Source organism: Procambarus clarkii, chromosome 82, assembly GCF_040958095.1.
Source record: "Procambarus clarkii isolate CNS0578487 chromosome 82, FALCON_Pclarkii_2.0, whole genome shotgun sequence".
Lineage (NCBI taxonomy): Eukaryota > Metazoa > Arthropoda > Malacostraca > Decapoda > Cambaridae > Procambarus > Procambarus clarkii.
This window is the reverse complement of record NC_091231.1, coordinates 9203498-9220779: the sequence shown is the minus strand read 5'-3', so window position 1 is coordinate 9220779 and position 17282 is coordinate 9203498. Positions and strand designations below refer to the sequence as shown.

The following is a 17282-nucleotide window of genomic DNA, read 5'->3' as shown; positions in this document are numbered from 1 at the left end:
TGAGGTCCACATATTCAAGGACACAACGACTCTCATCGCCGCAAACAATGACCATCTACAAAACTTCTCGACTCGGCCAACAGGGCCACACTGGCAGAGGCCTAATTCCTCTGCATTAATACCAAGCAGGCAGGACGGTTTTCGTCTATAGAATCAACAGACGGATAGCGGCAGAAACTGAAGAGATCATTGTCCAACGAATTAATGATGAGAACCCTTCTCTCAAAGCACTCTCGACCCAGCTAACCCAGAGGGACGACAATTCACGGCCTACAGTAAAGCTGACATTTGATTCTACGGAACAAGCTCAAGACGTCGTGAAACAAGAGACTTCAAATGCTTCGTCATTACCTCGGTACCCGACCAGTGGAAATCAGTGGACCGATCAATGGAAAAGCACTACGATCCCAAATAGTGCTTCAAGTGGTTTAGTTACTACCACTACGCAAACAATAGCACGGAAAAAGAAGAAAGATGTAGCATGTGTCTGGAGCCACAATTATAACAATTGCGTCAGCAAAACCAAAAAATGCAGCCTATGCGGAGAACCACATGTTGCTCTCAAATAACCACATCTCTGCTCCAAGAGAAAAGAAGGAATGAAAAACTAAAGCGCACGATAAAACGGACAGCGTCCACTCAACGGCCAGCGGCTGCCCTACTCAACCATAGTCCCAGAACAATTCCCAGGCCTAACTAAACAAGATGTTGCCACCCAGCAACACCAATTGTCTGCATGGACAAGTCGCACTCATCACCAGCACCCAAAGCTGGAGCCTCCCAGGCCAGCACCACCAGCGACCAACACTAACGCCTATGTTCGAGTGTCAATACTATATGCCAACAGGGTCGCTTAATAAGTTGTCCATCAGGACAGTGAATAAGCTTCTAATGGCAGACAATATTCCGTCTTTATCCATGCCAGAGGCGGCAGTACAAATGGAGCCAGGCAAACAGAGCCACCATAGACGGCACCACCAGTGACGGAGGTCTGCCACCAGCAAGGCCAGTGAAGTCAGCAGCATGCAGACAAGAAGACAAGCCTGGATGACAACGGTGACGAAGAAGGGAAAGACCATCCCGCCAGCAAGAAAGAAGACAATGAAAGTAGTCTTCTTATCTGGTTCGTCATACAATGAGAGTAGTATGAAGAACCGGACAAGAACACAGAATAGCCTCAACACCAACGCCTCCAGAACTCTTCGAACCTCACCCAACCACCGGCCAGTCAAGACAGCGTTGTGCAGGTGGGTCAAGCCCCGGCCCTCTCCTACTTCAAGTAACTCCCCTCCTCAAGGACCCACCTTTAACTGCACCCACTTCAAGCTCATCCACCGGGTATCTTTTCATGTACAGAATTTGATACGATTCGATTCGATCCCCTGGTCACCTGAGGGTTGACGTGTGGAGGGAGAGCCACAGCGACACCCCCCCCCCCCCCCCACAACCATCTACTAACCTAGTGAATACACCCTGATAAAGTTACTGGCCCACGAACCACAAGCTTCCCAACAAACACACAACATAACCACAAGGTTCTGACAACGTTGCATGTTCGCTGGTTTGCTGACTTTTATAAGTTCAATGGTCCATGAGTCTGATCAACACATCCACTTCTCGCCTCTATAGCCATTGACTCGTTTCCATCACTTTCACCAGGAGGCAAACTAATTAAACATGATATTTTAAGGCATGCTAGTTCATTACCTCTACTAATTTGTTAGGCCTATCCCCTTGGGCAAACATCACGTTTTGCCCAATATGTACCACACTGGGACGCTGCTGTCGTTGTGAGAATGTGAATTTTAAATATTCGTCATTTTCCGCAGCACATTTTAGACTATTATATATGAATGTTCAGCTGACCAGTTTTTCGGTCTGTGAGGAGCTCTTACAACAATGGTGGTCACAACACGCGCTGGTTGGCTGGCTGCAGGCCTCTCAAGCCTTCTTTCATTGAAATAGGCATCTAGTTAATTACACAGCTGTCCTAGACTATACGAAGGGTTACACAGTGCATGGCAAGAGATGGTATACTAAAGTGCCTGGACATTTATACAGCTGCCCTAGACTGTATGAAGTTACACAGTGTGTCAAGAGCTACGTGGTACTAGGTGTCAAGGCTCCAGGTACCTCATACTGGAAGGTGTCAAGGCTCCAGGTACCTCATATTGTACCTCAAGTGTGAGTTACTCTTTGTGGGTAGCCAGCCATTCCTCGTGCCTCACATAACATGTACTGTTGTTTGTTTATGATGAAGCGTAAACACGCAGCCGGCATCTCCACCTCTGTATTTTGACTGGAGGCTGCTACTGTATCATCGTGTGAGCGGTAGCGCAAGAAGGATTACAGATGGAACAAAAGGTCTTAATCAGACCTCAGCGGAGGTTTGAACATTAACATTTTCATCTAATTTGCACACCTTATACTGATAGTGTCAGTTAGCTACAAAGCCTTCCTTGCAATATCTGCAGACATAAATTATCTTACATTGATGATAGGTCTTTTGCTAATAAAATATTTAGGTATGGGGATATTACAGGGTCATTGAAGAGCTGCTGTTTATTATTATTAATCTTCACACTGCACCGCTTGTTCCTACATATCATACGTCATTTATCTACTAGAAGTGAAACATGGCTACAGTGCAAGGATTTCAGATATTTTATCATTTGTAATATGATGGTTTGCCATTTCATGCAGCGTGAGTTTAAATTTATCACTAAATGGCTCAATTTGATCATAGTTTAAGATGTAATGCTCTGGCGTGTGTCCCAGTCATTATCCAAACATTTTTACTTCATCTAGATCCTTATACAAGCTGAACTGCCAGTTACCTGTAGCCAAATCGTGTAGGAGCTGTGCCAACGTCTGTTAGTCTACTGATAGTGTTACTTGCCCCATACACATGTTTTGTTTGACAAATGTCATCGTGGTAAACAATGGATCTGCTAGTTCCTGTGTGTACTCTTCTCCTTTCTTCAGTTTCATCTAAGAGTTCTCATCAAATGACAGTTTTAATGGGTCTCCATCTCTCCATCCCTCATTCTTCCTGTCTTCTCCAATTCTACTCCTACTCTTCCACCTTCTCCTCTTCCATCACCACCTCCTCTTCCTTTCACCACTCATATTCCCACCTGCTAACCGGTCCAGCACAATGACCAGTTCAGGAGGGCCCCTTGTGTATTGTGGAGATGTAAGATGAAGAATCACCATTAAATCAACACTCGGAGATGATGTTGATGGATGGTGGTCGTGGAGGTGCCACACTCGTGGATGCATTACCCAGGCTCTGAGATGAATGAGGCTTCATGAATATGACGCTGAGTAACGGTGCTCCTCCTCTGGTAACTGACCCCCTAAAACCACGTCCTCACTTATGGACCCCTACAAGAACATAGAACAACTCTTTCTCTCTCTCTCTCATGTACACACACTAACATGTATGCCGCCCACCACAGGAGTGACGTCGGTGTGGGCGGTGAGCGGCGGGCGGGCGGAGCTGCCGTGTCCTCCCTCTCCTAAGGTGGTCGACGACCAGCCTCTCTTGGTGCTATGGTACCTGTCCAGCAACACCTTCCCCGTCTACAGGTAACACCTCCCCCGTCAACAGGTAACACATCCCCCGTCAACAGGTAACACCTCCCCCGTCAACAAGAACGACAAGGCTATGATGTCAGCCGACAAAACCCAAGCCTGGAATTATAATTATAACTTTATATGACTGCAAATGCTGGCTAACTATGCCTCTGTAGCTCTGTGTAGGCCTGGTTGTCGCACTTGATCTTAGTGACCATAGTTTGACTAGCGACTGTTCACAACACTGTTGATATTAGGTTTATGTTGTCTAAATATTTAAGCTTACTGCCTGACTCCTCATTTATTGTATTTTCTCTACTTATATAAGCGTTTCGTGTTGTATTTACTGTCATCATTCTCCTATTTTCTAGTGTCTCTCTCTCTCTCTCATATTGTGTGGTCCTGTCTCTCATGATGTGACTGTTTCTCATGGTGTGGCTCTGTCTGCCTTTGTGTTCTAGGGTCTAGAGACGTCCTCCAATACAAACAAACCTTGTAGAATGTTGTGTTTCTGATGGTTTTGTGTTGTGAAGGATATGTGACTTCTTCTATAGGCTTGTTAATATAGAGACCTTTGTATCTATAATGCTACATTTGTATATACCACATGAAGTAAACTATTTTGAGTATTTGAATTCAGTATTCACCAGTTTAGTTGACATTGGTGAAGGTGTGTGCTGGAGTCGTCAGTGTTCTCTCGTTCACAGCTATGATGCCAGGGTTGGGGAATTCGAGGCCGGACAGAGGTGGGCTAACGAGGGTGTGCTGGGTGGGCGGGCGTTCTTCACCGCCCACGCCCACCCCCCAACACTAGTGCTGGAGCCCGCCCACGCCCACGACCAGGGCCTCTACACCTGCCGGGTGGACTACAGACTCTCTCCCTCCACCACCTCCGTCGTCAACCTCACCGTCGTCAGTGAGTACACACACCTGACCACACACCTCAGCCGACAGCTCCTTAACAGGTGTGCCGCGGCCAGGATTCATTAATTACCCAACCGCATACGAAACTTGTACATCTTTCCGCAATAATGGAGGCTTTGTTTACATTTATTGAACAGTTTATGAGCCCCGAAGCACTATACGAGGGTGTTTACAACAGCAATAACCGTGGGTTGTGAAGTTTTCAATCTCGGAAACCGTCTATGTAAACAAAGCCGCAATGGTTGAAGAAAGATGTACAGGTTTCGTAAGTAGATATCTAAATTCGTGATAAATTCTGGCTCAGGTTCTTAATCTTAACACTTCTTCCTTCTGTGTAAGACCAACCTGTCCTCTTAGTGAATGCACTACTCCTTTTACGTTATGGACACGAGCGTTAAAAATGCGGTGGTTTAGGGAAGTTCAGAACACGGCAATATTGACGCTACATGGGCCCTAATGATCTGCTTCCACAGGTTAGTGGGTTGCCTAGGGACCAGATTCACGAAAGCAGTTACGCAAGCACTTACGAACCTGTACATCTTTTCTCAATCTTTGGCGACTTTGTTTACAATTATTAAACAGTTAATGAGCTCCGAAGCACCAGGAGGCTGTTTATAACAATAACAACAGTTGAATGGGAAGTTTTCATGCTTGTAAACTGTTTATTAAATGTAACCAAAGCCGTCAAAGATTGAGGAAAGATGGACACGTTCGTAAGTGCTTGCGTAAGTGCTTTCGTGAATCTGGCCCCAGGTTCCGACGCCTCTGGTTAGGCTAAACCGCTGCATTTTGTACGGAGAGATAATGGAGAGAACAGCCTATGCTGTGAGGATCCCTTCAATAGGCCTAGAGACTCGATAGTCAAATATTTTCTCTAAAAATCTCACCGTGTTGTAACAGTCATCATATATGTTAATAAGTTAGAATGATATGCAGAAAAAAATCACAATAACTTGGGTGAAAATTTATAATGAGCCCACAGTCAGTCCTGTGGGCCTTATCATGCCCTGGAGCCTTATCATGTCCTGGAGCCTTATCATGCCCTGGAACCTTATCATGCCTTGGAACCTTGAATTTGTATATTTTTGTCTGAATTTCTTTCGCTACACAAGAAGTGATATATATAATACTGACAACAGTGTATTTCTACAGTTCCGGCCGGGCCGCCCGTGGTGTTGTGGGGCGGCGTGGGCGTGCCCGGGGACCTGGGCCCCCTGGGTGAGGGGGAGATGGTGCAGGTGGTGTGTCGTAGTGTGGGCGGCCGACCCCCACCTGTCCTGACCTGGTGGTGGCGTGGCTCCAGGCTTCCCAACCAGGTCACCAGCTCCACCACAAACCCCACATCAGGTACTAACCCCGCCACACACATACTCCACATCAATATCATCTCCTGTGCCAGGTAAGTACGACGGGCTCACCATAGCCCCTGCTGCTTGCAACTTGTTGGTCCCAGTAGCTGAGTCTAAAACAACAACAAACACATCCAGTACTTTCATCCACATGCTCAGCCCACATCCGCTACTTCCCCACATGTGGTACACACCCGCCACATACCTGACCTGGGCCAGGACTCGTAGAACACTTCAGCACCAACTTACAAGAGCTGTATTTCCCATCTCACTCATGGTGGCTTAGTCGGTATTTACTTAGAAACACACAGAAGTTACGAGGTGCGAAGAGCTATGATATCGTCCTCAACACACTGTGATCAGTGTTACGGTCGACCAGTTAGCTCTTCATAGCTCGTAAATCGTTAGGTCGATAGTGACTTCATTCATTCTACAACTACCATATAATTGACAGGAATGTACTCTCTCCTACATTTTCCCATATTATTTCCCCTATAACCACTTGGACTGGCCGGTAGAGCGATGGTCCTGTTTCTTTCAGGTTGGCGTTCAATCCCCGACTGCCCAAGTGGCTAGGCATCATTTCTTTCCTCCGTCTTATCTCAGATCCCTATCCTCATATCCCTTCCAAGTTCTCTATAGTCGTACTGACTTTATGGTGCTTTCTCCTGATAATGTCCTTAATAACATGTTCTGTGCTGAGGGAGACAAAATAGGTTCGCTTTTATAATCAACAAGTTGTCCATCACATTAATTATATCACCCAAGGCAGCCGAAAGAAACACATTTGTGTCTTATTTCGCTGTCCTTGTTGCACAATGGCCATTCCATGTACCTGATCAAATAGTCATAAAGTTTTCGTAGAATGTAGTGTCAATGATTCTAGTTATTCCTGGCTTGCAATTTATATAACTTTGATCCTTGATAACTTTTTCCATGTAGCATTCTCCTTGTAAGACAATGAAGGATTTGAACTTTCAAAATCTCACAACTTTCTTCTTACTTTACTTTGCCTCAGTCCTCATGTTCGTGTTTCCGGAGACTTCTCATCTCTCTTGAGGACTGCGTGGGTGTTTCTCATTCTTCTCCTTACGAAGCTGAACTTTTCTTATCATCACATTTTATTTTGCGTTTAGGCACAAGATAAAAATTAAACTTAGAGGGTTTCCTGAACGGAACATTGTCACAATCGGTTAAACATCAGACATGACACGCTAGAGACGTCCTCGTGCGACGGTTCTCCTGCCTGCATTGACTGCATGTCTTAGCATCAACGGAACATAAGAACATAAGAACAAGGTAACTGCAGAAGGCCTATTGGCCTATACGAGGCAGCTCCTATCTATAACCACCCAATGACATAACATTGCCATAATCAGTTTAGTACAATGACTATAGAGACGTCTTCTCGCGATGGTTCTCCTCGCTGAAATAACCGTATAACTAAGCGATATATTCTCTCCAGAAGCGACGTCAGTGCAGGCAACGGTGGTGGTGGAGGCGACGAGGGAGATGCAGGCAGCCACTCTTACCTGCCACGCCCACACGCCCGCACCCACCCACGCCAACGCCATCCTTCAACCCCGCTCAACTTCAGTCACGCTCAATATTACCTGTGAGTATCAGTCTGGTGTGAATGTTACTTACCTATCCACACTTATACTTATCTGTCTACGGGGGACCCCACGGTCTACGTGGGGTCGACGTCTCCTGCCCAGCGGTCGACCCCACAGACGCATTCATATATTTTTACATGCTGTTCATTCAAAGCAGGAATTTTCTCAAATATAAATTAATATTATAATATATTAGCATATTGTGCATATATAGGCATAGGTTAGCTTAGGTGTTTAGGTTCTGATGGCGATTATTTGTATTTGTAGTACGTGGGTGAAGCATTTACAGCGTTGTGGTTCGAACAAAAGTCGTCAGTGAAGCACTTGTTCCGGAAGTGTTCGGACGTCATCAGTTGTGAGTCGTGTGTAAACCGTTTTTCATTCATAAACAGCTGGGATTTGGCGGGTGCATGGAATCACTTTTGGGTCTTTGTTTGGAGGACGGATTGAATCTTGGCCAATTAGACGCTAATCCAGCCGCCAAACCCCCTGTTTATGAATGAGAAACACTTTACACAGCCCGTCCTCCAAACAAAGATCCAAAAGTGATTCCATGCACCCGCCAAACCCCCTGTTTATGAATGAAAAACGGTTTACACACGACTCACAACAGATGACATTTAAACATTTCTTGAATTGTGCTTCGCTGACGTCCTCAGATCGATGTTCCCGACCACATACTACAATTACATATAATTGCTTACATATATAAAGCATCTATCATAACTTACCCTAACTATACATAAAGCAATTATACATAAACACACTAATATATATATATATATATATATATATATATATATATATATATATATATATATATATATATATATATATATATATATATATATATATATTGGTGTATACTGGCAGCAGGTTTTCTTTCAAACATGTTTCATTGAATATGACCGCATATTCTGTTTTTATTATTTTCTGGTTTAGGGCTTCTATCCCTCTAACTATTTTCTTAGCATCAGGGCTTAATTGAAATAGGAGTTCTCCAAAACTCATTTTCGTACTTTTAAGGTGAAGAAAAGAAGTGATTTACTATAGAGTGTATTACACTTATTTGTATAATTTGCACGACGTTTCGAACCTCCATGGTTCATTCTCAAGTGAACAGATCTTACAATACTAGTTGATTTTATACCCGCATTAGGTCAGGTGATAACATTGGGGGATACATAAGGGATAAACATAGGGGCTGCAGAAGGCTTATTGGCCCATACGAGGCATCTCCTATCTAAACACAAAGATTAATCCAGTGTAATTGGCCTGTTATGTTGGCCATTGTCTTCTGTGTTGGCATCGATATGTTCTTGTCTTGTCCTTACTCTCATGGTGGGTAGAGTAAATAGTTCCGTGATTTGGGTGTTCATGGTAGGTCGCTCTATTCTTATGTGAATTGCCTCAAGAATTTGTAATCTTCTTGAATCTTGGGTTTTGTCTATTATGCAAGTATTCTTGTTCAACATTTCTCTTGTTAGAGTAATGTCATGGGCTTGTCTCATGTGATTCCTAGGGGCACCAGATTGAAGATGGCATGTCAAACGCCTCGTCAGCTTGGTCGACGTCATACCTATGTACTTACATTGAAGGTTACATCCTTCGTGGGGGCAAGTGTACATGTATACAACGCTTGACTGCTGTAGAGGGTTCTCCGTCGGCTTCGGGCTGTTTTTGATAAGGAGTTCGGAAGTCTTCTTGGTTTTGTAGAATATTATCAGGTTTATGTTTTGGTTAGGAGTAGTGCTTTTTACTCCTTTACGGATTATTTCTTTCATTATTCTTTCCTCTTTTATATGTTCACTGTGCATGGTTGATTTGTAATATAATTTTATTGGGGGTGTTGTGGTTTCTGTTCTAGGTTCTGAATTATACCAACGGTCCAAGTGTCTTCTTATAGCAGCGTTTATTTCCGCGTTGCTATATCCGTTGTTCACCAATACCTGAGTTACTCTTTCAAACTCTCTACTCACGTTGCTCCATTCAGAGCAGTGGGTAAGCGCTCGACGAATATAAGCATTGAGAACACTGGCTTTGTATCTTTGGGGGCACTCACTTCTACCGTTCAGGCATAATCCTATGTTGGTGGGCTTGGTATATACGTTGGTGCTTAAAGAGGTTCCTGTTTTTGTTATTAGTACATCCAAGAATGGCAGACTGTTATTTTCACTATTTTCATGTGTAAATCGGAGTACTGACTCTCTCTCTAGGTGTCTTTTTAGGTCAATTAGTTCATCTGAGTCTTTTACTATTACGAATATGTCATCTACATAACGGCAGTATACAGTTGGTTTTTGTCTGCTACTGAAGACCCTATCTTCGATGGTTCCCATATAAAAATTAGCAAATAAAACTCCTAAGGGGGAGCCCATTGCTACTCCGTCTATTTGTAAATACATGTCTCCTTGTGGACTGATGAAAGGGGCTTCTTTTGTACATGCTTCGAGAAGACTTTTCAAGTGTGGCTCAGGTATGTCTAATTTGGGGGTGTTCTCGTCTCTGTATACTCTGTCCAGTATCATTCCTATGGTTGTGTCGACTGGGACGTTGGTAAAAAGGGATTCAACGTCCAGGGAAGCGATGATTCCATCGGGCTGGGTAGATTTGATCAATTCTAGGAAATCTGCTGATGATTGTAGACTAAACTTACTTGGAGTGTATGGAGTTAGGAGTTCATTGAGTTTCTTTGCCAGGTGATAAGTTGGGGTTGGTATTTGGCTGATTATAGGGCGTAGTGGGTTACCTGGTTTATGCGTCTTAACATTGCCGTAGGCATATCCTAAGCCATAGTCGCCTTGAAGTTTATTGAAATGCACACTACCTTTCTTTGCGTTGATTGCTGTAATTGTTTTGTTTACTTTCCGCTTAAGGTCTTCTACGGGGTTCCTCGTGATTCGTTGAAATTTGGAGTCGTCACTTAGGATGTCGCTAATTTTGTTCATGTATTCATGGGTAGGAATCAATACATATGCTGCTGTTTTGTCGGCTTTTCTTATTGTTACGTCTTTCAGATTTTTTAGTTGTTTCGCTGCTTCTTTGAGTCGTGGGGTTAAGATTGTATATGAATATGTTCCTCGTTTTTTCCCTGCTTCTGCAAGTAGTTCAGCTTGAAGTGTGTCAGTGGTGATGACTTTTTTGTTGTCTTCTAGCTTATGGATATCGTCCAGAAGCATTTCGATTTCCAGGCGTTTTTGATGCATCTTTGGTTTAGATAAGAATTGACAATTTAGACCAAGATTTAAGAGGTCTCGTTGGTCCTGGGTAAGATCATAAGAAGTCAGGTTAAAGTAGCCGTCTTTAGGACGAGGGATTTTTAGCTGTCCACCGTTTAGGGATGTTAACTTACGGAGTGTCTTTGTTTCTACAAGAGTTTTATGTTGTTGTTTCAGGTTAAATAGTTCACTGTTGATGGTTTGCTTGAGTTGGATAGGGATGTCGTACTGGGTCCATTTGTTTAACAGATGCTCCGCCTGCTCTATAAAGGTTTGGAGGGCTTCCTTCTTCTTGTTTAGTTGATGCCGAATGAGCTCTTGCCTATACCTATAGGTAAACTCTGTATTGCGGACTGCTGGGTCATGTGGGTTTATATTGGTGTATACTGGCAGCAGGTTTTCTTTCAAACATGTTTCATTGAATATGACCGCATATTCTGTTTTTATTATTTTCTGGTTTAGGGCTTCTATCCCTCTAACTATTTTCTTAGCATCAGGGCTTAATTGAAATAGGAGTTCTCCAAAACTCATTTTCGTACTTTTAAGGTGAAGAAAAGAAGTGCACCAACGTATATACCAAGCCCACCAACATAGGATTATGCCTGAACGGTAGAAGTGAGTGCCCCCAAAGATACAAAGCCAGTGTTCTCAATGCTTATATTCGTCGAGCGCTTACCCACTGCTCTGAATGGAGCAACGTGAGTAGAGAGTGTGAAAGAGTAACTCAGGTATTGGTGAACAACGGATATAGCAACGCGGAAATAAACGCTGCTATAAGAAGACACTTGGACCGTTGGTATAATTCAGAACCTAGAACAGAAACCACAACACCCCCAATAAAATTATATTACAAATCAACCATGCACAGTGAACATATAAAAGAGGAAAGAATAATGAAAGAAATAATCCGTAAAGGAGTAAAAAGCACTACTCCTAACCAAAACATAAACCTGATAATATTCTACAAAACCAAGAAGACTTCCGAACTCCTTATCAAAAACAGCCCGAAGCCGACGGAGAACCCTCTACAGCAGTCAAGCGTTGTATACATGTACACTTGCCCCCACGAAGGATGTAACCTTCAATGTAAGTACATAGGTATGACGTCGACCAAGCTGACGAGGCGTTTGACATGCCATCTTCAATCTGGTGCCCCTAGGAATCACATGAGACAAGCCCATGACATTACTCTAACAAGAGAAATGTTGAACAAGAATACTTGCATAATAGACAAAACCCAAGATTCAAGAAGATTACAAATTCTTGAGGCAATTCACATAAGAATAGAGCGACCTACCATGAACACCCAAATCACGGAACTATTTACTCTACCCACCATGAGAGTAAGGACAAGACAAGAACATATCGATGCCAACACAGAAGACAATGGCCAACATAACAGGCCAATTACACTGGATTAATCTTTGTGTTTAGATAGGAGATGCCTCGTATGGGCCAATAAGCCTTCTGCAGCCCCTATGTTTATCCCTTATGTATCCCCCAATGTTATCACCTGACCTAATGCGGGTATAAAATCAACTAGTATTGTAAGATCTGTTCACTTGAGAATGAACCATGGAGGTTCGAAACGTCGTGCAAATTATACAAATAAGTGTAATACACTCTATAGTAAATCACTTCTTTTCTTCACCTTAAAAGTACGAAAATGAGTTTTGGAGAACTCCTATTTCAATTAAGCCCTGATGCTAAGAAAATAGTTAGAGGGATAGAAGCCCTAAACCAGAAAATAATAAAAACAGAATATGCGGTCATATTCAATGAAACATATATATATATATATATATATATATATATATATATATATATATATATATATATATATATATATATATATATATATATATATATATATATATATATATATATATATTATATATATATATATATATATATATATATATATATATATTATATATATATATATATATATATATATATATATATATATATATATATATATATATATATATATATATATATATATATCCCTCTGACAAGTATTCTTGCATCTTGGTTTAATCGAGACTAGTCACCTGCATGTCACCTCATGATGTCTAAACCTTCATGTCCTACCAAGTACTCTGGCGTCGTCTGTGAAGGTAGTATTGTGTGTGTTTACAGTACCGCCGCTGGAGGTGAGGATTCTGGGGTCCGGAGGGCCTGTGTCTGCCGGTCAGACACTAAGGTTGGTGTGTCGGGCTGTGGGATCCCACCCTCCTGCACAAGTCACCTGGTGGCGGGGACACTCTCGTCTCACACACGTCTCTCACGCGGTAAGTATCTTTTTGTTTTATTGTAATTTGCATACTGTATTTTGGTATGTCGGAATGTATGTAGATGTAGTAGCTTATATGAAGGATGGCTAAGGATACTAAGATCACTATCTCGCAGGGTGGATTGTCACATAAGGGCATGCAATCATTTAGCCGACAGTGACAAGTTTGACGTGGGTTAAAGAAGGATATTATGAAGAACAGGAGGGTAGCAGCGGCGAGCTGGTCTCATATCTCACCAACAGTTGACCTGCAATGTGCCTGCCAAAATATACATGTACAATGGTACTGTACAAAGGGCCCAAATGGCCCTTTTACTATTGGTTCAATTATCTCTAATTCGGTGATTATTTTATGCTTTAACCTGTTATGCAGCTGAAACGAGATTATTAATGTTACAACCTACCCATTGACCAGCATCAATAATTCCACGCCTCATTATAGCTTTCTTAAGTTAGCCCTACTGTCATGAATAGGAAGCAAACTATGATTTCCCTGTCAACTAGTCCCAAACAGCACGCGTTGATCTGGTAATAAAGCAGGTAATGAGGAATAAGGATGCCCAAGTGTTTTGCTGTGGAGAGTGTCACTAAAATCCTCATTGTTGGGACAGTATGAGGAGGGCGGGAAGGTGACGACGGCGACGCTGACGGTGGAGGTTGACCGGGACCACGACGGCGCCACCCTCGCCTGCACCGCCACCAACCCCCACCTCCCCTCACTCACCCTCACTCACTCCATTAAGCTCAAGGTCTACTGTGAGTATTAATTATCTCTGGTAACCCCACCAATAATAGTAATAATAATGAAAAACCAGTTGGAGTAATGTGGGGATTCGAACCAGCAATCTGGGTACTCCTAGCCACATGCCTTAACCCACTGGACAACGATATGCTAAAACTAATTTATCCTAGGATCCTACTGAATCCTCTCGGGGCCTTGAGGCACCGAGCTGCTACCATTACCCATGTACACTCTGGTGTAGGTGTAGCAGTTCTTCCACTATACGCTGTCTACAACTGGTGTAGGTGTAGCAGTTCTTCCACTATACGCTGTCTACAACTGGTGTAGGTGTAGCAGTTCTTCCACTATACGCTGTCTACAGTAAACTACTTATATTGTATCATGGTCCAGTGGGTTAGGGCGTGTGGCTGGGAGTACGCAGGATATACTGGTTTCATAAGAAAACTTTCCTTATTAAGACTACTCAATAGCTTGATTGATAGAGCTTCTGCCTCACACACGTGGGGTCCAGGGTTCGAGTCTCCTAGGGCCCAGGTGAATGGAATACTGATTTGAATCCCCGAATTACTGCAATTTATTTTCTTACTGATATATCATGTTAGTGTGATTTCCTTGTGTAATAATAATAATAATAATATCATGATAATATATAATATGCAAAATATGGCATAGAATTCATTATATACAATACTTATCAACCTTGAGCAAGGGAAGAAACTTCATATGGCAATTGGGGCATAGGAGGGAAATGACAGATAGCAGTGTGAGGGGCATAAAGATATCTGTTATATCTTGCTGTTATCGTTAGCTACAGAAACCTTTACTTTATCAGTGTACCTCATTCATGTGTCTCCTTACACCCATCCAGCTACTTGCTAATACAAGTCTATTCATCCACTATTGAACATGAGATTCATCCAGATATATCTCACTCATCGTTCACTAGCCAGCACTCATCGCCAGTATACTTGCAGATACTCCTGTCGTGAGTCTGGCGCTCAGCCGACACCTGGACGCCAGCCTCGTCAAGGAAGGAGATGATGTGTTCTTCGAGTGTTCCATCCGGGCAAACCCCGTCATCAACCGCATCGACTGGTACCACAATGTACGTCTCCCAGTCGCTGGCTCTCTCTCTCTCACTCTTTGTCATGTGGCTCTAACTCCACCTCGTGACTCTGTCTACCTCTGTTTCATGGCTCTGTCTACCTGTTTCATGGCTCTGTCCACCTCAATCTCATGGCTCTGTCTACCTCTATCTCATAGCTCTGTCTACTTCTGTTTCAGGCTCTGACCACCTCTATCTCATGGCTCTGTCTACCTCTATCTCATGGCTCTGTCTGCTTCTGTTTCATAGCTGTCTACCTCTATCTCATGGCTCTGTCTACCTCTTCCATGATGTTGCCTTCATTTCTGTCATGTGCTTCTGTTTATATCTGTCGTGTAGCTTTACATGGCTAGTTCTTCTCATTGGTTGTGTCTACTTGTCATGTGGCCGAGCGATCACAGCTATAGTCTGCCACTGGAGTTACTTCCTCTCCACCAAACATCGGGAGACTGTTCTTACCTCTAGCACAGTGGTCTACATCTTTGGCTCACAATCAGTGGATCTTGGATCAATCTCCTATCAGTAAAGAAGCGGTTGAGCACATATATATGTGCTATACTAGGCCTAGGAATTTTAAGTTTGGGTTTTAGCTTTAATTTTTCCAGACTATAAAATAAATAGTACCAAATTCTACTTTCTATTTGTTTATCACTTAGATATTTGATTGATCGTTCACATAGTTACAAGAAGTAGTCTTATCAGGAGGCTGGGTTATTTTTTAGGCTGCTTAGTTTCCTTATTTGAACGTATTCCCTTTTGTTCTTGAAGTTGCAGTCTTCAAAAATTCTTCTTTGTCAATTTTGTCAATACCTGTTTCTATCTTGTATGTAATGATCATATCACCTCTTTTTCTTCTATCTTCAGTATATTTAATGCCTCTTGCCTCTCCTCGTAGTTCTTGCTTTTCAGTTCAGGGAACCATTTAGTGTCATTCCTGTGCATCATTTCCGGTTTATTAATGTGCCTCTTAAGATATGGGCACCATACAACCGCTGTATATTCCAATTTTGGTCTCACGAAGACCGTGAACAATTTCTTTAATATTTCTTCATCCATGTTCTTAAAAGCGATTTTAAAGTTGGAAAGTGTAGCATAGGCTCCTCGGCCCAATGTTCTCTGTGTGGTCTTCAGGTGATAGTTTTCTCTCCCACCCTTATGTCTCTCTTTATCAGAGATTCCTAAACCTTTTTCACATTATTTGTAGATTGTGTGTGTGGCCTATTGTCTATTTTACATTCCATAATGTGACATTTATTAACAGTGAATTCCATTTGTCAAGTGTGTCTGGGACCCTACTAACTGGTGGCTCTCCTGCAGGGGGCGGAGGTGGTACACAAGGTGAGCGAGGGTGTGGTGGTGAGCGGCCTGAGCCTGGTGCTGAGGCGACTCCGACGGCGACACTCGGGCTCCTACACCTGCGCCGCCGCCAATATGCAAGGCCGGAACACCAGTAACGCTGTTCATCTTACTGTTCGCTGTAGGTGTCCCTGTGTCTCAGACACCCACACCTGCACACACAGATGGAACTAGGGAACTATCAGGGGGGGGGGGAGGGGAAGCGCCAAGCCATTACGACTATATAGCACTTGAAAGGGGTCTGGATAAGGATTTGGGTTAGGAGGGAGGGAAGGAAAGTGTGCCCAACCACTTGGACGGTCTGGGATTGAACGCCGAACTGCATGACGCGAGATCGTCGCTCTACCGTCCAGCCCAAGTGGTTGGACACTCACAGATGGAGAGATAGACAGGCAGGCACACACACACACACACACACACACACACACACACACACACACACACACACACACACACACACACACACACACACACACACACACACAGTGTTGGTATGATGGTGGAGGCTGACTCCATACACAGTTTCAAATGTAGATATGATAGAGCCCAGGAATCTGTACACCAGTTGATTGACAGTTGAGAGGCGGGACCAAAGAGACAGAGCTTAACCCCGCAAGCACAACTAGGTGAGTACAATGGGGGTGGTAACAAGAATTTTAAGAAATTCCTATTTTTTCATCTAGTAGTTTCTTTTTCTATGTCTCTCTACCGAAGCCTCTTGTGTTCCAAGTCTTCCTTGACCTCGTAAATATCACCCAAGACTAAAGGTGTTGCAACTGCTGTAGTAAGCTCTATAATAATACAAATAAATCACAATGGCACGATATATCAATGAGAAAATCATTGTAACTGAGTAGGGGTTAAGGCAAGTAAATGTCTGGGAGCCACTTGACCATTGGCGTAAATGCCTCACATTGCTCCAAATGATTGTTTAATCTCTATAATGATTACAGTTACCGTGATGATTCTCTCTTATAATTATCTAACCTGTCTGTTGTTTCGTCATGTGTGCCTACTATTGCCACTTGTATTGTATTGTCTGCAATAAAATAGTTCACCATTAAAAAAATCTAAATTCATCTCTATTGCTCTTTATT

The 17282-nt window shown here is 43.0% G+C and overlaps 1 protein-coding gene across 7 annotated transcripts in view; it reads left to right on the top strand.

Annotated features, from left to right (window-relative positions):
- The window catches only part of LOC123764307 (uncharacterized), a 275355-nt gene that overhangs the window by 251808 nt on the left and 6265 nt on the right, over positions 1 to 17282 (top strand). For all 7 annotated transcript variants that reach the window (XM_069316081.1, XM_069316083.1, XM_069316078.1 and 4 more), the window contains exons 2-9: positions 3462 to 3591; positions 4287 to 4495; positions 5656 to 5850; positions 7318 to 7467; positions 12829 to 12980; positions 13594 to 13738; positions 14699 to 14829; positions 16147 to 16306. In XM_069316081.1, the coding sequence (XP_069172182.1) occupies positions 3462 to 3591; positions 4287 to 4495; positions 5656 to 5850; positions 7318 to 7467; positions 12829 to 12980; positions 13594 to 13738; positions 14699 to 14829; positions 16147 to 16306 (1272 nt within the window). The remainder of the gene's footprint in view (positions 1 to 3461; positions 3592 to 4286; positions 4496 to 5655; positions 5851 to 7317; positions 7468 to 12828; positions 12981 to 13593; positions 13739 to 14698; positions 14830 to 16146; positions 16307 to 17282) is intronic.